Here is a 23,289-nt window from a genome sequence, read left to right as displayed (position 1 = left end):
TTAATCTAATTTCTGAAGTTTGCTTTTGGAACAAAGTATGGAAAATGCAGACGCTTCAAAACTCCCGAGTCTTGAAAAAAGTTTGGAGCTTTATTTCCTTTTTGATGTTGTGCTTGAAAGCTGATGCTTTTTGGTGGCAATAGCTGAGGTGGATGAAGCAAGGTCTGCCTGCCCTGCTGGGTGAGCTGTGCCAGCACAAAGGAAAAGCTCTGACAAAACGCTGGTTTCGAAAGCAAATCTTGAAATTTAATTCAGAGTTTGCATTGGGGGAGGTAGAGGGAGGGGCAAGGTGCTTTTGTTTCCCTTTATTTTTTTTACATCAAAAATCTTTGTGGAAAGCTGCTTGATGAGACGAAGCGGTTGGAGGAGTTGGAGCTCGGGGTGTGTGTGCAGGTGTGTTGTGGCACGGGAGGGGCTGGAGCAGGACTGGGAAGCAGCGGTTCTCAGCCTGGTACCTGAGATAGAAGCTCAACATGAGCTGGCAACGTGTGCTGGCAGCCCAGAAAGCCCCCTGCAGCCTTGGGCTGCATCCCCAGCAGGGTGAGGGGGGGGGATTCTGCCCCTCTGCTCCGCTCTGGGGGAGACACCCCCTCCCTGAGTGCTCCAGCTTTGGGGCCACCAACAGCAGAAGGACACAAATCTGTTGGAGTGGGTCCAGAGGAGGCCATGGAGATGCTGGAAGGGCTGGAGCCCCTCTGCTGGGAGGACAGGCTGAGAGAGTTGGGGGCGTTCAGCCCGGAGAAGAGAAGGCTCCAGGGAGACCTTCCAGCCCCTTCCAGTCCCTAATGAAGGGGGGCTCCAGGAAAGCTGGGGAGGGACTCTGGATGAGGGAGGGGAGCCCTAGGAGGAGGGGGAAGGGTTGGACACTGCAAGAGGGGAGATGGAGCTGAGCTGTGGGGAAGAACTTGTTTGGTGGGAGGGTGGGGAGAGCCTGGCCCAGGTTGGCCAGAGAAGCTGTGGCTGCCCCATCCCTGGAGGGGTTCAAGGGCAGGTTGGAGGGGGCTTGGAGCAACCTGGGCTGGTGGGAGGTGTCCCTGCCCAGGGCAGGGGGTTGGAACTGGATGATATTTAAGGTCCCTTCCAGCCAAACCCATTCTGTGATTCTATTCTATGTTTCTATAAGTAGTGGACAGCATGGAGCAAAAAGTTTTGCCCTCTGCTATGGGTTACAAGAACAGAGCTGTTGTCTTCTAAAGATTTTGGGTTTAAAGGAATTTGAGGATTCCTGAGAAAATGAATCTTCATGTAGTTGACCGATGTCAAGATGTCAGTCATGGTATCAGCAAGAACCTGATTATCTATGAAGATGATAATAAGATTAAAGTAGCTGATGGCAGCAAGAAGAGGGGGGGCAAATGGAGAAAAAGCCAATCAAATGCTGTTGTGGTGGTGGGGATGCAGATGGCTCCGTGTCTGGTGGGGGACAGGAGGAAGGCCAAACCAGCGTGGTGGTTGCAGCCTCCGTGCGTTGTGAGAGCGAGTGGTGATGGGTTACGGCAACTAATCCCGGGGCGAGCATCTCATTAAACACGTGTCTAATTGTTCCCGTTGGAGTGAACTTAGGCTGCTGCCATCTGCTCGGCAGACCCAATTAAACAACGAGGGGTGGGAGGAATGAAGCAGGGATGCTAATGCACTGTGTAAACTACGGTGGGCAAGTTCTCCTAAATATTTAGACTGTTTTTGTAAGATGGTGGAGCTGACTTACCCTCAGGTCTGCGACATTCCTTTAACTGCATTTGGAAGTTGCCACTTGTTTCTGGTTTTCTACTGAAAGCCAGCTCACTTTTGAAGTTGGTGAAATTAGCTGAAATACGACAGGGAGATGGTTTTGGCTCCGGGTGAAGTTCTGTGTAGGAATTTTTGACGAGGGAGCAGATACCCCCAGTAACGGGGCTGTTCCTGGGTAGGGGCCGAGCAGTTAAACCCCCCGTAGCCTCGGGGAGCTCCGTGTGCGACGGCTCCCGTGTTCCTGGGTGGCTTTTCCAGCCTTATTTAGCTTTTTTACTGTTGGTTTCAGCTCAGTGTCTGTGATGGCAGTTTGACTAACAGGCTCCTGCACCCCCCCTCTCTGACATGCGCAGAGCTGTTAATTAAAAAAGTAGAAGACACCGCTTGGAAGAGCTCGGTTAAACGAGAAATGGAGGAAAAATAGGTTAAAAACCTAGCCCAGTGGCCAAACGAATCCCTGCTGGCACTGAGGCTCGTATACAGCCGTGTCTAACCTTCTCTGGCATTATTTTGAAAGTCCATAAACACGGCGACGTGTTAAAGGGGGGGAGGACGGGGTCAGCTTTGTGTTAAGGACAGAAAGCTCCCTTCTCGGGAGCTGACACTCTATTTCCCTCTCGCTCCTTTTGATGTCTGGAGCCTAAACGCCGCGTGGAGGGAAAAATTCAATTCATTTAAAACATTTTGCATCAAAATGACATGCTTTAATGTATTTTCTTCTGATGTTTAAATTATCTTTTCATCTCTTGAGGGGCTGGGGGGGGGAGGAGGGGAATAAAAGCCAGCATGTTTGTAGTTAAAGTACCAAAGCAGAACTTTAAACAAAGGTCTGGAAGAAGAGGAAGTCTCAGTGTACCGGCAGCTTTTAAGAGTAGATGCTTTTTTTTTTTTTCCTCCTTCTCCCCCCCTTCCTTGGCTCTCTGGGACTTGTAAACCGAGGAGATTTATTGCTGCCCTTCCAAATACTCCTTTAGAATTAAGAGTTCAAATTTTTGAGATTCCTGAAGTCCTCAGGAGGGAGAGGGATAAGGGAAAGCGATGATGGTGAGTGGGGCAGAGCACACCAAAAGGGTTTCCAGGCTGGTTTTGCCAGTCAGAGCTGCAGACAGCCTTACCGGGAGGAAATCAGCTAAACCTGTGTCAAGAAAACTCTTGGAGTCGTGGATTTGGATGAAATTTAGACTTCTTTAGTAACTGCAGTTGTTACTGCTAATAATTTGGAGAGCTGACTCTGAGTTATTGTCTTGCTGTAAACATGAGTCTTGGTAATTTCACAACTGTCACGTCAAGGGAGGGACTCAGCAGGGTCTGTGTGAATCACTGTCCTTCACCAGATGTGGCCATGCCTACAGATGTTCTTGCTGATGTATTGTCATGTGTTTGATGTAACACTGATAGACGTGGAGCCCGCTCCGTCGCTGAAATCCCAGCTCCCCTTGAGGCTGGTAGACAAAAAGCTCAGGATTTTTCAGGAATGCTGTCGGTGTAACCCCAAATCCTTCCAACCTTATTTTTCAGTCTGGAAGCAGAATATTAACAAGCTATTGAGTGTTTTTTCCTCCATGTAAATGGTGATGACAGCGTGGCCCCCACCTGCAGATGCACAGTGGGTTGGAGGGACTTGTGTCCCTCTGGGAGCAGATGGGCAGCTTTCCCAGTGGAGGGCACAGCTCTCTCACTTCTACCTTCTAATACCTTCTTTTTTGCCCGATTGGGCATGAATAGTGAACCTGGTTTGGTTATGTTAAAAAGTGGGTCTCGTTTTTCACTTTTCCAGATACCAAATATGTCTAAATTGGGCGGACAGCCTCTTGGGTGTTAGTGGAAACAAGTGCTTTTAAAAATTGTTGTGTTGGGTTATGTATTTAGCGCTAGAGAACAGTCATGGTTTGTGCGGGCAGTAGCTTTCAAATGTGAAATACTGTTTTTTAGCACCTTCTGTCAGTTTGGTAAATTAACAGATGTTTTGAAAAAAACACCCTGTTACGTGTTTGCCATCAAAACCAGAAGCCAGCCTCCAGAAACAGGTCTATGGAGCCGTGATTCCCCCTGTGAAAAAAACACCCTGTTACGTGTTTGCCATTAAAACCAAAACCATCCTCTTCACACAGATCCAGAAGCAGGTCTATGGGGCCATGATTCCCCTCAGGTAAACCTGAGAATAGATTTCCCAGGTGGAATGGTCCCTTTCTGACACAGATTTCCTCACCCATGTGCCTTCTGGAGCTGCTTTACTGTGATAGTTGTGACAAAAGGTCTCTTACGCGTCCTTTCTGCTTTTTCTTGCAGAGGATATTCAACTCCTTTGTGTACACAGAGAAAATATCAAATGGAGAAAGTGAAGTTCAACAGGTGAGTCCAAACACCCCTTCCCACCTCCCGCTGGCGGCATCACAAAGCAGAGGCAATTTAGAAATTATAGTTTATCTGCATTTATTGTGGCCACTTCCCTAGTGTTCAGCACATCGGAGAGCCCATCTCCATTTATATTCTATTCTGTTTATTGTTGTATGGGCTGATTATGTATATGAGAGTTTTTCACTGCCATATAAAGGTTTTCCATCTGCTTTGTGTGGGTTCTTCCCTTAGAAACAAAAGAGCAGAGCTGGAGCCCTTGTGCATCATGTAAATTGACTAGTTTTCATGTTGGAAGTGTCTCTCTTAAAATTGTTTTAATTCAAGGCAGAAACGCTGATATTGTTTACAAATGTGGAAAGGGTATCAACTGCTTTGTGTAAATATGGGACAGCTACAGCCTTATGCACATCGATTGCGGTTGAGGGTTTTTGTCATTTTGTTTGGGTTTTTCTTACAGGAACGCATTTGACCATTTAACTCTTCAATTTGACATTGAGATAATACATCTCACACATGGTCTGTTTGCATTTTGATACATGTATACATTCGGAAACTTCAATTTGGGTCAATCTTAAAACAGATCAAATGGATCTCGTTTTCTTCCTTAAGCAATTAAGGTGCTAATTCTGTATGGTCACAACTGCACCTTTGTGCTAAACCTGGTGAGTTTTGGTAGAAGAGGTGGCCGCTGTCCTGTGTAGGCACCCAAACAAGGAACCAGCTTGTCCTTCCAGTTTAAGCATGGACTCAATTGCGCAACCTTCAGCTAGGAACCCGACCTTTGTAGACCCCAATCAAACCAATTTTAATGTTTTGGGGAAAAGCCAAAGTGCCCCAGAGGAGCTCTCCCTGGGGAAATTGCTCCACAGGTAGCCTGATTGGAACATGAGTTGCTGCTTTCCAAGAGCACGTCAGCCCATTGCATGCTCCTGTGCATCAAAACTGGTCAGGTAATATAAACAAATTAACACTCGAAGTTGTGTTTATTATAAGTAGTAAAATTCCCAGACGTTTGTTTCTTTTCCCAAGGAAAAAGTCAAAGCAGAGCTGGATCAAATGGGATTTTGAATCCCTGCATGCTGTATTTAAACTTTGGGAGAGCAGGGCTCAGCTCCTCTTCTATTTCAGAGAAAAGTGTTGGCTTTTGATGAGATTCTGCTCAACGTCGGAAATAAATTAATTTGCAGGAAATGGGAATAGTTCAGGAAAAATTCCAACAACACTGGATTTCTGTTAAACAAAACCCAAGTCTTTAGCATAGAAGATTTGTCCCATACAGGCATTAAATTTAGGTGTGTAATTATTTTAACAGATAACTTCGGTAAATATAAGAGCATATGATTAATTAACTCGTATTTAAATCAGGCTGTTAGATTGAGATCATACAAATTTTAAGGTGAATCTTTGGTGAGTGCTGTCATCAAAATAGCAAGGTTTATATTTAGAAAACACCCAACACATTTCACCTTTGGTCCTGCTTGTGTCTGTATTAGGTGTTTGCTTGGCGAGGTACAGATGGGTGTGGGGAACAACAGGAGAAACCAGAGCAAGGCATTAATCTTGGTAAATTACACTAATTGTGGTGTTAACGATTGCTTGACCCTGCAGATAACAGTGTCTAAACCCTAGTAAGAGATGTTGTGCTTTGCAGGAGGTTTCTTTTAGCTCTGGTTAATTAGAAGGCATCTCGTGCAAGTCCTTCCTGAGCCTTGATCGTTCTGTGGGAGTCTGACCTACATAATCAATTTGGCTGTAGGAACACATTTCTGATTTTCAGTCATTGCAGTTGAGATCATCACCTGTAACACTGGAGTGAAATAACACAGGAAGGGGTAAATATGGTGGGAGGACACCCTCTCCTCCAGTTTTGATTCCACTGCCTGCCTTTGTTCCGCCACCTTTCCCACTCTGCTTCTCAAGTGAGTTGTGTGGAAGACTTTCCATACCCCTAATAATTATCCTTATTCTCTACTGGGATTGTTTGGCTTCTGCTTTTTTTTTTTCTATTTTTTTTTTTAAGCAGTCACCAGTATGAATGTCATGACATGAGGGGCAGCAGATATGCTGTTCATATTGCTTTAGAACCCTTCAATTATTCTTTAAATCTCCTTTTTACCAAGAACATCACCTCCCTTACCCTCCCAAATTATTTTTCTTTTTTTACAACCTCTAATTGGAGAACACATAATTAAGAGGAGGTTATATGGTAATGACATCCTGTTCTCTTGATGTAAGTGGTGGCTTTTTTCCTTGGAGGTCCACATATGTATGGCTGTGTCTTTGAGTAGTTCATTTTGTAAAATTGTCATTAATTTATACGTTTCTGATGTATATACCTATTAGAATCACAGAATGGTTTGGGTTGGAAGGGACCTTAAAGATCATCCAGTTCCAAACCCCCTGCCCTGGGCAGGGACACCTCCCACCAGCCCAGGTTGCTCCAAGCCCCCTCCAACCTGCCCTTGAACCCCTCCAGGGATGGGGCAGCCACAGCTTCTCTGGGCAACCTGGGCCAGGCTCTCACCACCCTCCCACCAAACAAGTTCTTCCTGATATCTAATCTAAATCTTTCCTCTTCAATTTATGTCTTTTTTTTTTATCGATGTATTGGTGAAATACTGTAAATAAAAAATGAATAAATAGAAATTGGATGTCCAAATTACAACCCCATAAAAGAAATTTGCCTGGAAAGGCATCGTGCTGTTGGTGAGGCTGGGGGTTGGTTTATGTTGTGCCCAAGGTTGGATGTGCACCATCAGTGATGGTGCAGAGAGGAGACACGTGCCACGCTCGGCGTGATGCTGGAGCCCACTGTCCACCCTCGGGAGGCTTTGGCTTCCCTCTGAGCACCTACCGGTGGGTGCTTGTGTGCAAAGGGACCATAAAAAGACTAATTAGCACCTGAGTTTAAAAGTTTAAATCCAAAACCATCCCAACATCTTAAAAAAAGGGTTCGCTGGCTTTGACATCGCACCGGGGCAGTGTTTTTCTCGAGTGTTTCTGGGTGGTCCGCGCACCACGAAAGGGCCATGTGGGCTAGATTATCCATATCAGATGGCTTTTGAAAGCTAAAAGTGTTTTTGGGAAACCAAGAAACTGGATTAAAACTTCTTTGAAGTCTCGACTATCGATTCTCCACTTAGGAAAAGACGCTGCTTGTTTCCCAGCCGCAGATGGACGTATTCCCCCTAAGTAGATATAAATAACTGTCTAAACACTGTAGGTAGTGTGATGAATTCGGAGCTGTCAGAGGAGAAAAACGAGGCCCCGGTGAAGCATAATTACTGTGGTTAAAAGCTCAACGGTGAAGTGGATGGAAGAATAATTGAGCACTTCTGTTTCATTAATAACCGGGTCTTTTAGCCCTAATGAATCACGAGCAATATAACCGGAGTTTTATGAGTAAGAGTAGTACATCGAAGGGGAGCGTCTTGAGCAAATGCAAACAAATGTAAGCAAATTAAATCCCCTGTCGCTCATTCCTGGTTTTGTCATTCATTAACATTTTCTTAGGAACTGATACCCCAAGGCAATTAATTAGGGTTTTATGTCAGCTGGGATTTTTTTGCTGGCAGACCACTGGATTGTTGTGGGGGATGTCTTTCTTTTTTATATATATATATATACAAAACTGTGTAAATAGTGACTTTTGGTTTGTTGTGAAAGTGAAAAAGTACAGCTGTTGGCCTTCAGGCCTAACTCTTTCATACTCTTGGCTCTTCATGGCACACAAGGAGTGGTTTCCCTTTTGCTGTTAAACCTTTAAAGTTTACAGTCACAGAATTACTGTTGTATGTAACAGATAAAACCTTTTTTGCCTTGAGTAGGTTATTAAAAAATTGGATGGCGGTTGCCAAACATGAATTGGATTCCTTTCCTGTAAATTCTTTCAATATTAGAGAACTTGAGTACAATATGAAAATTGAGTGGTGTGAACTAGTGATATAATTAAAGTGGAAAATGATCAGGTTTATTATAATCTAGATTAGCTGTTTTCAAGGATGTCAGTGTCTATTCAGCATCCTGCCAGACACCTGGGTTTTGAAGTATAGAGAATCTGAAACTGGGCTTCTAGGAGGAGAGAGGACAGTGACAGAGTCTTGAGCAGGAGCCTATTTACCAGCTTCATGCAGAAAAGTCTTGATGCGCTGAACTTCAGCAGAGAAACTGGGGCACAGCGGCATCGACGTCTCCGCAGAGAGAAATTCATAACCATTTCTGTCTGTCCGTGCATCCCGGGGAAAGAAGCAATAGCAAGGAAAGTAATTAAATGAATTAGTTGAGATGGTTCAATTGTAAATGTGCACATGGCAGCTGAAAATCACCTTGCTGGAAGATTTCTGGGAGTATTCACTCCTGTTTGAAGGCTGGGAAGGAGAGGGATGGAGGCAGGATTTTAATTCAGAATAAGTGAATGCACAAGCCGTGAGATGTGCCTTTTGTCATGGGTTTTTTCCTTGTTTAATGTATCCTTCTCTCCACGTAACTCCTGTGTTGAGAGCTTGAAGACTGTCATTCCTCTTCCTCCTAGCTCATCCAGAGCATAATTATCACCCATAAAAATAGCAGTAATAACCTAGAGAATCAGTTTTGTATAAATCTGTTAGGAGCTGCTAAGGAACCGAAGGAAGTTGGTTGGGAGGTTCAGGAACAGAACTGGGAGATAAAATACTGGTTTTTACAGGTTTGCAGTTTTGTTTCTAATAGAACCAGGTTACCAAAAGTATTTTTTTGAGAAATGGTAGATATATATATAAAAAAAATAAATCCCTGCAAGCTGAAATCTTTAATGATTTGCAATTACATAAACTGTGTCTGCCACAAAAATGTCGTGGGGTAATACAAAGCATTCTTCTTGCAATACAATATATTTTTAATTCAGAAATGCTTATATTTCAGAGTTATAAAAGCTAAGACTCGATGATCTTAAGGGTCTTTTCCAACTTAAATGATTCTATGAATCTAAATCAAATGGTTACAAAAAAAATCAGAAATCAAATATTATGTTGCCTAATCTAAAATGAAGCACATAATTGTTGTCAATCTGTCTGAGAACTTTTTATCCAAATTTGGGAATTTTTTTTCCGTATCTTGACTACAAACTGACAGATGCAAATGGTTACAAAAAAAATCAGAAATCAAATGTTACGTTGCCTAATCTAAAATGAAGCACATATTTGTTGTCAATCTGCCTGAGAACTTTTTATCCAAATTTGGGAATATTTTTTTCCGTGTCTTGACTACAAACTGACAGATGTACTGTTCAGAGTGTTGTTTTGCATTGCTCTTACACTCCTGACAGACAAAAATTATTTCATACTTTGATTTTGCTGTCATACTTCAGCAAATTCAATGAATAGTATGTTAGTCATCGGAGTTAGAATGATTAGGACTTTTGCAGTTCTGACAACTCAGCTGCTGAGGATTTTTCACCCTGGCAGGACTCATTTTTTGAGATACTTTTAAATATATAGCACCGTGTGATGTGCTTGTTTGTGAAGGGTTTTTCTCTGATGACTATTATGGAAGTAGTGTTTATAAAAAACATCAGCTTTAGTTGTGAAAATGTGGTAAAGGATGGAAGTTGAATAGGACATGGGCGCTCGCTGAATTTGGGAAAGTTCTCTCTAAAAATGAAATAGCTGTTTTGCAAACGCTGTTGATTTTGTGGCCCATGGAGAGGAGTAGACCAAGGTGAATAAAAATCCCAGGTGGTATTAGCACTATGGGTTTCTTTCATGGGATCCCGATGCTCTTGGGCTGCTGTCATCTTCTGGGTTTCTGGAGGACTTCCACACAGCCCCTGTGAAACCCTTGGTAGATAATGCACCACTTTTTCTAAGACTGCATTCCAAACCACACCTCTCTTAGTTTGGTTTTGGGTTTTTGCTTCCTCTTTTCCCAACTGCCAGGTGACAGGATCACATCCAGAGCTGTAGCCGTTCCTTCTTCTTCCTCATTTCTCTTTGCTGGTTGATTTGTATTTGGTTAGTTGTGGGGTTTTTAATAAGCTGTGGGACAGGACATGGCTGTCTCCACTGTGTTTTGTTCTCTGCATGTCCCTTGCTAAAGCCAACACCACATCAGACACCAGCTACACACAAGAACATCTTTGTCTTCAGGTAATCTATTTGTTTTAAGCTGTGGGACAGGACATGGCTGTCTCCACTGTGTTTTGTTCTCTGCATGTCCCTTGCTAAGGCCAGCACCACATCAGACACCAGCTACGCACAAGAACATCTTTGTGTCTTCAGGGAGTCTATTTGTTATAAAAATAATTAATGATACATGACTTTAAGGAGCCCTTTTGCAGTTGTGCTAATGAAAAGACTCCTCATCACCTGTTTTCTTTTACTTATTTTTTAACCAAAATGGGCTTTTTTTCTAAAAATAAGCTGTGCCTCAGCCCGGTAGGACTCACTGCAGAAGTGCTTGTGCTGGTGGAGAACATGGGCCATCAAAGGCCCACCTTGCTTTATGGTGCTGGTACCTGTGAGACAGATGAACGCATTTGGTCCCTCTGTCACCAAACTAGAAGAAAGTTTCTTCCTCATGGTGGAAGGAAGGATGCTCTTGGCTGCTGTCCCGCTGTCTTGCCATGTTGGGCATCATGGCTGGTTGGTCCCCGTGGCTGACAGCTTTGGCTCTCAAACTGGTCCAGAGCCAGATTCCTGTGAAAACACCATGGAAAAACCAAACGTTGGTCTCCTGAGCAATGCTCTTCATAGAAACAGGGTCTTGCTGTGTCTGCCCCGGGTGCTGCTCTGCCTGCTCTGGGTTTGTAGAAGCGGTAAGAGAAAGCTCTGCACTTGCTGTAATCACTCTCCTCTTGACCGGGGAGGGGCAGGGTGGTCAGATGTGGCTGGCATGTTGGTGTGCTGGGCTTGAGGTTGGTTTGGGTTCTTTTGTTTGGGTTGGGTTTGGACTGGGCAAAGAGCTCTTCAGCTCTTTTGAGAGGAAACACATCTGCGTGCTGAAAAATCTGGATTTCGCTGTTGAGCGTGACATCTCCCTGGCTAAAAAAAGTGATATACTCACACAATGTTGAATTTTATGTCTATTAATTGTGAGCCTCATGATAAAAGGCGATGCATACTGTGTTTAATGGATTTCCAGAACGACTTTCAGGAATTGTGGCCTTTTTCTCTGGTTTTTGTTGTGCACCGTGTTTGACATCTTCCTTGGAGCAAGCCTTGGGAAGCCTTGCCAACGTCACTGGCCAGTGGAAAACCTCAAATGAGAGCTGGTCGCTGAATAAACACACATTGGAAAGTAGTTTCCTGCATCCTGATTGAATGCTCAGGAGTATATTTTCAGTGTCATCCCGAGGAGCAGGAATGACTTGAATCTGCTGAAGCAGAGGTGGGGGAAGAAGCTAATGGTGATTCCATGATCCTTTCTGGAGCCACATTCCTGCTGACTCCTGTGCTCTTGGGTTTGTACTTCAAGATCCAAGCAGGTTAGGAATAAATATGTTTAAAAATGTTCTAGAACAGGAATCTGTGGAAGCACAGTTGTGTTAAATTGTGATACAGGGGGAGGAGAGCCTGGTGGATGCTGGAGAAAGGTACTTTTCTTCCAAGTTCTTCTGGTTCACAGAGAGGATTTAAAAATAAAAATACTATCCAAACTCTTCAGCGTGTAAGCAATAGTTTTCGAGGAGCCTGTGTTAAATCTCTGGCTGTGAGTCTATTCTAGCATCCATGCCTGTCAACCTCATTGGTACATATTTTATTGACAGTCTTGAAAACATTAAAAATACCTTGGCTTTCAAGATAGAGCCAGAAATAAAACCTAACCTTGGAGCTCTGCTTTCCCTCAGTGCTCCCTGAAAAGAAAAGACTTCAGAGCTGTGGAGCTTTGAGGGGAACGAAGTCTTGAAAAAAAAAAAAAATAAACAAAAAAAAAAAAAAAAAAAAAAGCTCGAGGGAACTATGCAAATGAGGAAAACGTCTCTGGGAAAATTAGAGAAACTCACTGATGTTGTGATGAAAGGTTGTCAGTGGAGATGGTGACAATTGAAGTGCATTACCCATGGGTGCTGCCGTAATGGAAACAGGTGGTACCGTCCAACCTGTCTGCAAACTGAAATGCTCTGGCTGCACGCCAGCTGCCACAAAACCAAAAAAAAAAAAAGCTATTTAAAAAAAAAAAAAAAGAAAAATAGAGCTAAGGGCTGCATTGTTTGGAGCGAGCGCTCATTTCTTATTATTCGGTTCCTTAAAATTAAGGAGAAAATACAGAAATCTTAAGACAATAGGAATGCTGAGCAACCACCCCCCAGCTTTGTTTTTAAAATGGGGTGAAGAACACTCATTTTATGTCATTTTATGTCAATCTCAAGGTCTCCACGTTTATTTCAGTCTCCATTAAAATAAGTGAATTTGAGCATTTCTGTGGGAGCAGGAAATGTCTGTCATGCTTGGTACCTACCCAAGGGTATTCCTGAGCGTGGGATGTCAGCTTCCTCCTCCTTTTATGTGCCTAATTCAGGATACGGTTTTCCATTTTGCCTTAAAAATGTTGTAAATAATTATATTAGGGTGGTTTCATAGTTCAAGGCTCTGTCTTTCATTATTAGTAATCTCTTTCCGTACCTTTGAGGTTCTGTAACCAGTGTGGGTCTCGCATCCATCACTATGCAACAGCTGTTCAGTGCTGGGCAGGTTAAAAAAAGCAGGGTATTATGTTGGGAACAATAGTTGTCTTTTGGTTAAAGATTTTAGGGGGTTTTTTTATTTATAAAAACGAGAAGCTGGTTGAAAAAGCTGCAGCTTTTTATTCTGACAAGCTCCAGCAGCCCCGTGCATCACTTTGGGAAGTGAATAATGTTTCTGAGCTGAGGATGTGAGTGTGCACACATGGGTGTGCGAGGCAGAGATGAGGAGCTAGGAAATATTTTATTTTATTTTAATTTTGCTTGTTGTTTGAATCACCAGGAGCTGGAATGTCTGTTCGCAGTCGCGGATTCTTACGCTCCAGCGAAGCCCAGCTATGAAAGAAAAATTAAGTTACTTCTGTTAGGCTTCATCTGATTGTACTTCTTGATTTGATGAATTAGAGCTGTTTGGATTTAGTAGTTTTTCAGCTGATTGCTGTGTTACCCTTAGGTTCTTCACGTGGTTTCTTCACTGTAATACATTTCAATGGCAAATTGCTTTTGGGTCGTCTTGCAATTTGCCATTGAAATGGTGGCTTTTTGGAGTCAGCTGTTTTTAAAGTGGTTTGGGTTTTCGGGAGTGTTCTCTTGCTGTCAGAGGGCAGCGTTTTTAGGGTTCTTGAGATTAGATAAACTCAGTTCTTCCAACTGTGCTCGTGTCCGGGGGCAGGGAGTAGATGTCTGAAGCTCTGGGAGGCTTCAGGGCCCTTGTTGCTGACACTCACTCGACTCTGCCCCGACTAAAGCACCGTTTAATAAAAGTATCCCATTTAATAAAAGTAATGTAATGACTTTGAGCCGTTCAGAGGCTTTTTGACGGGAGATACAGTTTAGGTACGAAGCATTTGCTTTTTATCAGCTTCTGAGGTACGGGCTCTTCTGAAAAACAGATTTGTCAGATCTTCAGGCTCCGCGCAGCAGGGGAAAATTCAAAGGCTGGGGGGTGCTTTTATCCTTCAACCTGGAAGGTGAAAACTCATCAACACCGAAACCTCGGCTTGTACAGCATCCATTTATCAGAGAAAAGCCTTGATTCCAAACGAGAGTCCTTTGCTCTGGTGCTCCATGTTAGTTTTGTGGCAGGTAATGATGGTCATGTGGTCCTTCTTTTTTTTTCAGTGAACTTAAGCTCTCTTCCCTTTTTGTGACTTCAGGTAGGGAAACTGAGACAGGATTGTATAGATTCAAGGATCTGGTTTACATAGTGCTTAAGCACAGGTATTTCATTTGCCCAAAGTGGGAGAGGAACTTTGTGACCATGAAACTTTAATGCTTTGATTTAGGAAATCTGGCTTGTGTATGTTTGAGACTGTCCAGAAAAATACGCTTCTTAAGGAGTACAGTTGGACAATAAGGAAGTTTACCAGAAAACAGAAAAGGAACTACCCTTTGGCTTATTATCTAGCAACTGGGAGCAATTTAATAGTGTTGGATGCCTAACATGGTGGAGACCATTAGTAGTCCTCTGGTGCCTTGGCAATAAATCATTCTACAAAACTAATTAGGTGTAATTCTGCAAGTTATTTGAGCAAGGTCCTATTAAAACCTGTGCTCCAAGGAGACCTCTCGTTGAGCTGCAGCATTTGCTGGGAACAATGGAGGCAAAGGTATTTCAGTTATCAGTGTGGGCCTCGTTACTCGCATAACGAAGTAAATCATGATAAAATGTCCTGTTAATAATAGTTAGGAAAGGCATTTGTCAGTCCAGGGGATCTGGAACAACCGACAGCATTTCTCAGCACACAAATCTCAGCGCCGTTAAATCATCCCCGTGGAGTTCAGAGTGTTGGGGAGCAGGAGGGAGGAGTGGTAGGAATTAATGAGCAACTTCAGCTCTGAAAAAAGTTTGCAGAAAGGCAAAATGCACTTTTTCTCAGTATCCAACACCGCAGGATAGTGCTTGGAGATGGTTCTCTTTCATTTAGGATGCGTCTGGTGGATGATTAAGCGGAACACACAGGTTGGTGTGAAAAGGGTACTGAATGTGCAAATTTTGTGTGTGCTTGAGCCTTTTCATTAATTTCTCACTTTGAATGAGAGACCAGGACCATAAGTCTCCGTGAATGTTTCTTATAAAACCTGATGCTTCTGAGTAACTGTGTTTGCTGTCACATTTGCTCAAAGAACAGCCACAATGTTTTCCCTGCCAACTTTCCTCTCCAAAGTCATTAGTCAGGCTCGTTGTGAAGTGCCTAACGAACTGGCCACAAGCAAGCTCTTATCCTGCAGCAGAGGAGCTTCCCTAGGCCTGGGATGTGGCCCTTGGTGACACCGTGTGCCTCCAGACTGCCTCGGGTCTGCCTGGCACTGGGGGAGCCCCAAATCACACACCATCAAACCCCGATGCACGGCTCAGGAGTATTTGTTCACAAAAATTTGTTGACTTGGGTTTTTTTGTTTGTTTGTTTTTAAATTGAATTTTATTTTAAAAGAAACATTAAAAGAGAAGGGCTAAAATCCCCAATTTGCTATTTCTGAAGTTAGGCACTCCAGTTTGGTTTTTTTAAAGGCCTGAGAATTGCTGGGGAGGGATGATAGTCTGTCTGTTGTCGCTTTCTGAAAGGAGAGAAATGTGATCATCTGCTCTTAGGAGTTATAGTCCCACCTCGAAACTTTGTCCAGATTTATAAGCAGCTGCCTTTGTCTGAGGGATCTCTGGCAACAAAAAGCTTGTGGAAGAATTTCACCTGTACAAGACAGTTGTCATTATTTTCGTTCTATTATAACATAATGCAAATTACAGATTTTTCATTTCATTATTTGGAGTCTGTAGTTAAGCTGTTGTGTTTTATGGCGAGCCAGAGTGAGCTGCTTGATTGATTCATTGAAAGATGCTCAGCTAAGAGACTGTGGTGCTCCCAGGAAAACAGCAGGAAATACAAAATAAAAAAGCAAGAACTGGGATGGCTTATTTTGCTCAAATCATACGTGAAAGGAGTTGTGAAAGACTGCTGTGAATCTAGTAGGTAGAGTCACATCCAGGTGTCAGGTCTTAATGAAAAGGAAATTAGATATAATGGAAGTTTCATTTCTCATTCATGCCAAACCCAATGTTCAGATACCCGTTCCTAGATGGTAAATGTATTTTATCTTTCTGTATACACTTCTTTCTGTGGTCACTATCATTAATTACTTGACTTCACAGTGCCTCTGCCATCAAAATAGATGTACAATGAGCAAAGCAGACAACAGCTACTTTTAACACGCTCAGTTTTTACCTTCCATTCAAGTTTGTTAATAAGGAACGTGGTAATACAGAGAAACTGGCCTAATTCTCACCTTTCTTCTCCTTTTTTTTTTTTTTTTTTCAGTTGGCAAAAAAAATTCGTGAGAAGTTTAACCGTTACTTGGACGTTGTGAACCGTAACAAGCAAGTGGTGGAAGCATCATATACTGCTCACCTCACGTCACCCTTAACTGCCATCCAGGACTGCTGTACAATACCCCCCTCGATGATGGAGTAAGTATTAAATTCTGAAATGGCTTACACTGGCATTTAGTATGTGAAGAAAAAAGGTGAACATTTGTCTTGGCAAAATAACCTGTACTTTCTGCCACTTGATAACTCTGGAAAAGAGGAGACTGTACTCCAAAGGTGTTCCTTATCTTGTTGTCATATTCATTCATGTTTCTACTATGTATGTTTAACGAGGAGCTCTGAACAAGGACTGGGACTCAGCTCTGATGGACTCTAAAATGAAACAAAATGGGAAAAAAGTTTGTACAGCCCTTACTTGCATGGAATAGTCTTTTATGCAAAATGAATCTGGCTCTGTCCAAGATATTTTTTTCACCAAGACACTGCTTATCCTGAATAACTTTTCTGAAGCTGGTCATGGGACAGTTGTTTTTTTTCACCCCTTTGAAGTGCAGTAGCCAAAATCACGAGTTGGTCAGTACATCACATGCTAAAAACGGTGCATTGCGGTTTAATCGAGTTGACATTCTGCTGTTTGATACACAGAGAGATTTACACAGAGTACGTTGCTTGGAAAGTGAATTAGTTCATTTGTAATTTGTTTTGGTTTTAAAATCAAGAGTTTTAAGTAACCTAAGTCCAGTTTACTTGTCTTTAATTGTGTATTGTAATCTCTGTATTATGCAGAGACTTCCTTGGGTTTCCTAATTATAGGAAGGTGTGATAAAAGGTCTGATTTTTCCAATAACACTGTAATAATTTTTTTTATACAGTCAATATCTTAAACACTTCCATCTGTGCTAGAGAAGAACAAGAGTGACTTTCTCTCAGTTTACTACACAATGCAAACCTTGATTACAGAGTATATTTTGGTTGCTTATATCTCAGTCTGATTTTAAAACATCTTTTAGAGAGAAAGGTAATGTGGGTGATAAATATTAAAAACATTTGCTGCAATTTAACTGTAGGACAGCTCTTCTCTTCATGATAATCTTCACCTTTTCTGAAGTATGGCATTAACCTTTGTTTATATAAAGACTTAAAGTGTGTGCTGTGTTGATGTAGATGGTATGAATCTGTGTCCTCCAAAATTCCTTAGGGTGGAAGTCCTTTAGAATTGTCTTTACCCGCAGTGAACTTGCATAAGGATCCTTCAAGTAAGCGGTTTAAAAACCAAACAGGAGATCCCAGCTGGCAAAGCAGAGAGGTGAATATTCGATTTGCAGAGCTCCTCATTTGGGCTGTACAATAAGATTCTTGTTATTTAGTTATTTGGTTTGATATATTAAATATTTAGTGGTTGCCAGTCTCTCAGGCTGCAGGATCCTTCCAGAGAGCGCTTCAGCAGGACAGGATTGGGTATTTATGGTTGAAGAATGGTGGTTTATCAGAACACTGCTGTCTTTGGGAAATTGTCTGCAAGTCATACAAAGAAGGAATGTAAACCCATGTTTTTCTTGTGAAACTTAACTTCAGAGTTGGTATTGGTGCCATGCTTTGTTAATTGCCCAATTGTCTAAATGTTTCTGCCCTCTTTTTGGTTGTCATTTATCCCCTTGTGCCTCTCCTGCCGCTCCTCTTTCATTTGCCTTCTCTATGGCATCTCCCTTCTGGGAGATTCCCCATTTTGGTTAAAAATGTCGGGGGAAAAAAGCTAACGTAGATATCCAAGGTGGCATTGTTAGGTTTTACATTTGTCACAAGCCTGTAAAGGGGGAAGTAAACAGTTCCCAGGGGCAGGAGGGGTTTGTTCCTGAAATGCCAGGAGGGATCTCACACCGTTCCCCTGCTCGGCGTCGACAGCTGCCTCAAAACCTGTCCTTGTCTCCCTGCTTCTCCAGGAAAGAGATTCATTTTTAGTAGAAATGCCCGAATGAGGTAACTTTCTTTTTCAGCAGAAGCTTTCCATAAAAATTCAAAGTTTGCTTGCTCGTTAGCATCCCAGTTTCTCTCCCTTGGTCACTTCTAGGCCTGGTTTGAAGGGAGGGAATGGCGAGCGGGGTGAGCAGGCAGGTGGATCGGAAACCAGTTGTCCAGAGAAATACATAGACTGAGATTTTTAACAGAAAATACTGAAAGTCAAGATACCTATCTTAATGGTCAGATTTGGGGGAACTAGAACACACGTATCAGTGTCTGAATGTGGATTTAGGAATTTGTTTTTGAAACATATGACAGAGTTATCTCCCACCTGGATACTGAGATCATATTTTGAAAGCTACTGATTTGCTTGAACTCTTCTGCCTTTAATATTTGGACTAACTTGGTCCAGCTATGCACTTGTGAGAGGTGATGTTAGGTGTGCTTTTGGTGGTGACAGCTTATCCTTGATGCTGGAAAAATGAATGTTAGCATTGGGCAGAAGAGTGCTAGAGCTAGAGCAACACAAATTAGAATAATTTGGTTTAGAGCATTTATTAAGTGCTGCTACAGAAAAGGTCACATTGAAAAATGCACAGATTTCTCTGTGGTATTTGCTGTTTTGAGGAGATACTTTGCTTTAGATTGTACCTTGAAAATATGTGTGTCCTTAGGGCTATGATTTTTCTTTCAGGAGGATTGTGAAATATTTGTGTTCCAACTGCTTAATTCTGTGTATTCTTCTTCTTGGTGTAGGGAGGTGTTTCATCACGTGGCCTCTTTATGTGAGGAAACATGAGGTGCAAGAACAGTGTCAGAAGCATGTTATCTTCAGGGTAGATTTTTAAGGTAGATTTGATGGCTTGTCCCACAATATTTAAGGTTGTTTATCAGACAGTGTTCAGCCTTTAAAAGCACAATGACATTTCTAGATGTGGACACTTCATGTTGTCAAGCAATTCCTCCATCAGCCTTTGACACCGCTCTCTTGCTCGATGACATCGCTTTGGGAATGGGTTTGTGTTGGAAAAATTATGTGGGAAGGTATTTACACTATCTGTGTGGAGATGATGGACTGTTGTGGAGAGAGAAGATTTATTTTGAGGGGTTTCTAATGGCTTGGTACCTTTATTGAGTTTATATTTGTTGTTAGCATTAACAAAATTAGCCATGGTTGGCCTTGTATTTGCTTGTATTTATCTTGAAAAGCCAAGCATTGGCTTGGAAGGCAGTTGCTGTGTTGCTTGAGATAAACTGTGAGAATACCACACCTGGGGAGTATAAATAAATGATAGGAAACAGGACTAGGAAAGCACAAACTGGGATAGAAACCGAACATAGCATTTAAATTAAATGAGTAGTGAGGTGTGCCAAGGAAAACAATATTTATTTTATTGCCATTATGTGGTGTTGGCTTTTACAGTGAAGAGCCCAAAGTTTCCCAAAGAGTACGTTTCCATGTGACTGTGATTCCAGTCCATAGCGACTAGTTCTGAATCCAAATTACAGCCTGGTTGTGCTTTTGGTGGCTATATTGTACCCAACATCTACTGGCCTAACTAGTGCTAAGTACTCAAAATCATATATTTTTTTCTCCCCACCAAGGTAGGTTTGTGCAATGGAATTGCCTTGGTTTGGAAAGCGGGGAAAATAAATAAATTAGCATATGCAAAATCAACTTCATGGGGCAGCGCAGTTGGTGGCTACTGAGTGGTTTTGGCGAGGGACTTTTCCAAGGGATTTTTTTTAATTCAACAAACATTTAATCATATGCTTGTGCTCATCTGGTTTACCAAAGCATTTAAACATGTGCTCGTGTCAATGGAAATTAATCATAGGCTGAAGTATATACGCAGGTACTGCTGAGTAGAGGTGGACTGCTAAATTGGACCAATAGGGCAGAGGTTTTGTGCTTTTCTTTAGTTTTTGCTGTTCCTGGCTTCAGATGCAGCTGTTTGCATTTTCAGTTCTTGCTTACTCAAGGGTTGGGAATGGAAAAAACCACGATGGCAATGGAGGGAGAGACAACAGTTGTATAGGGAAGAGTGTAGCCAGCAGGTCGAGGGAAGTCATTCTCCCCCTCTACTCTGCACTGGTGAGGCCACAACTGGAGTACTGTGTCCAGTTCTGGGCTCCCCAGTTCAAGAGGGACAGGTAACTGCTAGAAAAAGTCCAGCGAAGGGCAACAAAGATGATTCAAGGATTGGAGCATCTCCCTTATGAAGAAAGGCTGAGAGAGCTGGGACTCTTTAGTCTGGAGAAGAGAAGGCTGAGGGGAGACCTTATCAACGCCTACAAGTATCTCAAGGGAGGGTTGAAGGAGGAGGGAGCCAGACTCTTTTCAGTGGTTCCCAGTGAGAGGACGAGGGGCAACGGGCACAAGTTGGAACATAAGAGGTTCCACTCAAATATGAGGAGAAACTTCTTCACGGTGAGGGTGACAGAGCCCTGGGACAGGCTGCCCAGGGAGGGTGTGGAGTCCCCTTCCTTGGAGATTTTCAAGACCCGCCTGGATGCTCCTGAGTAACATGCTCTAGCTCTAGGCAATCCTGCTTCAGCAGGGGAGTTGGACTAGATGATCTCTATGGTCCCTTCCAACTCTAGAAATTCAGTGAAATTCAGTGAAATTCAGTTGAGAAGAGCAACCACAGACAAGCTCTGAAGAGGGTGGTACGAAGACCCCGTCTCTGCCCGACCATCTGGGTGATATTTATGCCCGTGGAGTGGGAGGCTGGAGCCTTGCTCCTTTTCCCAGGGCTGTGCCACGTGGAGGAAGCACCCGCAGCAGCTGAGAAGAGGCAGCCCATGGCATCCCTCCAACCAGACAGAGTTAATAGGGATAAAGTGCTCCGGGCTCTTAGCAGAACGGATGGGTAAACTGATGGGAGATAAGGAAAATGGATGTCAAGTGTCACGCGTCTTCTAATCCTTGAAGAAATCCCTGCTGGAAAAAGAAGGCTTTGTGTTTCCTCACCAATAAAAGCTGCTGAAGAAGCCATGAGAAACAGAGTTCATTCTGTCTCCAGACATTCCCTATCACGATTGGGAATTGGGTGGCTATTTTCCAGACAGTGTTTTAATTAAAGTTTCTTCCTTCTTAAGAGGATAAATACCTTTGTGTACAAGACCGTGTCTCCTGTTTGTCATGCTTGAGGTGCTTCATTCCTGAGAAAGCCCTCCTTAGGTTGTTGGGAAGTCTTGGAACTGAAGTGAACTGATGTGCAGGGGGTGCAGATGGGGCTGTAACACAGTGTCAGCAGGAGGGCAGGGGAAAGAATGAATAGTCTTTATTTATCAGAAGTTCTGAGCACCTGCAGCTTCCCCACACCTTCAGTGGGGATTTATGGGGTACATGTCACTTGTGAAGTGTCTGAACAGGGACTTAAGAAATGAGTTTTGGGGAACAGGTTTGGAAGCATTAGGTTTGTGTGGGGTTGTAACTTCTCAAGTCTTCGTGGTCAGACTTGACAATGACAACTGAAATACTAGCTTTCTTCATAGAGATAGTGCTGGACTGGAGGGCAACTTGTAGATCAAATAGGTGGTTTATATCGAATATTTGCAGATAAAAGAAAATCCAAGTCTTTCCACACAGAAAGAAAGAATATGTCTGATAATTTGTGTAATATTTGAGTATTCAAAATGCCTTTTTCAGGAGAAGCTGTGATTGCTGCTAGCTGACTCTTGTAGGAAACTTTCAGAAATAGCTTTCTCTAGTTCCACTTTTGCCCAGTAAGTGAAGGTGATAGTCACACGATAAGTACATGTGAGGATGCAGTTGCAAGCATGTACTTTACGGAACTGGTGCCATAGAGTACACTCCAGTTGTTTTCTTGACACGAAATAGCTTTCTCTAGTTCCACTTTTGCCCGGTAAGTGAAGGTGATAGTCGCACAATAAGTACATGTCAAGATGCAAGCATGTGCTTTATGGAACTGGTGCCATAGAGTAGACTCCAGTGGTTTTCTTGACATAGCAAAGCCCTGCTTATCTGCAGTAAGATCACCTTCCAAAAATAAAAAGAGGCTCTAACTTGTTATTCAGGTGCATTTGTGAGGAAACACCCAGCTGCCTGTGCAGCTTCTCTAACAAAAAAACAGCAACGATGCTTTTAAAGGGGGACAAGAAATCTTCCCTAACCCAGTCTCTGCTCTTGCCCAGTTTGAAGACCACGCTGTGCTGCAGCATCTCACATCCTCATTGTGTCTGTGAGAGAAGGTGGGAAATGGTTTCCTTGAGTTCCCTGCGACTGGGACCTGAGCAGGGAGAGAAGGGCAGAGTTGCAGTGTTGGGATCATGATGCTGCAGGAAGCAACTGCAGATGGGAAGGAAGGTGCCCCGTGTGATGCCACCTGCAGATGGGACATGAATACACATGTGTGCTGGTGGAAACATCCCTTTTTCTCTGTGCTTCTACCCTGGAGGACTGAAATGAATTTCACAGCTGGCTTTTATGGAAAGTTGTCACAGGTCTCCAAAACCCATATGTTTAGAGGTGCATTGCTATTCATTAGTGCTCTTGCTTCTGCTGCTCACAGGTCACAGAATCATAGCGTGGTTTGGGTTGGAAGGGACCTTAAAGTCCCCCCAGTGCCACCCCTTGACCTGGGCAGGGACACCTCCCACCACACCAGGTTGCTCCAAGCCCCCTCCAACCTGCCCTAGAACCCCTCCAGGGATGGGGCAGCCACAGCTTCTCTGGGCAACCTGGGCCAGGCTCTCGCCACCCTCACAGCAAACTTCTTCCTGAGATCTACCCTAATATCTATATAATATATATCTATATATGTTTCAAGGCAGCTGGAAATCTATTTTTGTTCTTTATTTACCCATGCTGATAAGAGCTCAGGGAATGCATTTATCTAAATTTGTGAAAGGAGATGGAATGGAGAAATGTCTGCTGGTAAAACATAGCACTTGGCAGCGTTGCGTTACAAACATTAATAGAGCTGTTTGCATAAGTGAGTTTACAAACCTATTTTTGAAAATCATTCACTCCCTGACTGTGATAGCGCCTTCAGAAGTGGTCTGGGGTTTTTTTTGTTTTTTCAACAGATGGTTAAATATTTGCTAATGCAGTTCAGTTTTATCGCGGCTCTTTCTGTGTTTATCTTTCCACTCCCCAGCAGCTAAGTGGGAGATAACGGGAATCCCATTCAGTTGTCGCAGTATCTGAAGAGCTGCACTTCCAAAGGAGAACTGGGTGGGCCACAATAAATGAAATTTAAGATGTATTTGCTGTTCTTGCAGAGTATCAGGCTAC

The 23,289-nt window shown here is 43.0% G+C and overlaps 1 protein-coding gene across 1 annotated transcript in view; it reads left to right on the top strand.

The window, feature by feature from the left end:
* Positions 1–4,018: 4,018 nt before the first annotated feature.
* The window catches only part of CACHD1 (cache domain containing 1), a 93,948-nt gene continuing 74,677 nt past the window's right edge, over positions 4,019–23,289 (top strand). Inside the window, exons 1-2 of the mRNA XM_014937776.1 lie at positions 4,019–4,083; positions 16,060–16,208. Of these exons, the coding sequence (XP_014793262.1) occupies positions 16,201–16,208 (8 nt within the window). The 5' untranslated portion in view covers positions 4,019–4,083; positions 16,060–16,200. The remainder of the gene's footprint in view (positions 4,084–16,059; positions 16,209–23,289) is intronic.

This window comes from Calidris pugnax, unplaced genomic scaffold (genome assembly GCF_001431845.1).
Source record: "Calidris pugnax isolate Ruff unplaced genomic scaffold, ASM143184v1 scaffold29, whole genome shotgun sequence".
In the NCBI taxonomy this organism is placed as follows: domain Eukaryota; kingdom Metazoa; phylum Chordata; class Aves; order Charadriiformes; family Scolopacidae; genus Calidris; species Calidris pugnax.
The sequence above is the reverse complement of the archived record's forward strand: the minus strand, read 5'-3'. Positions and strand labels throughout refer to the sequence as shown.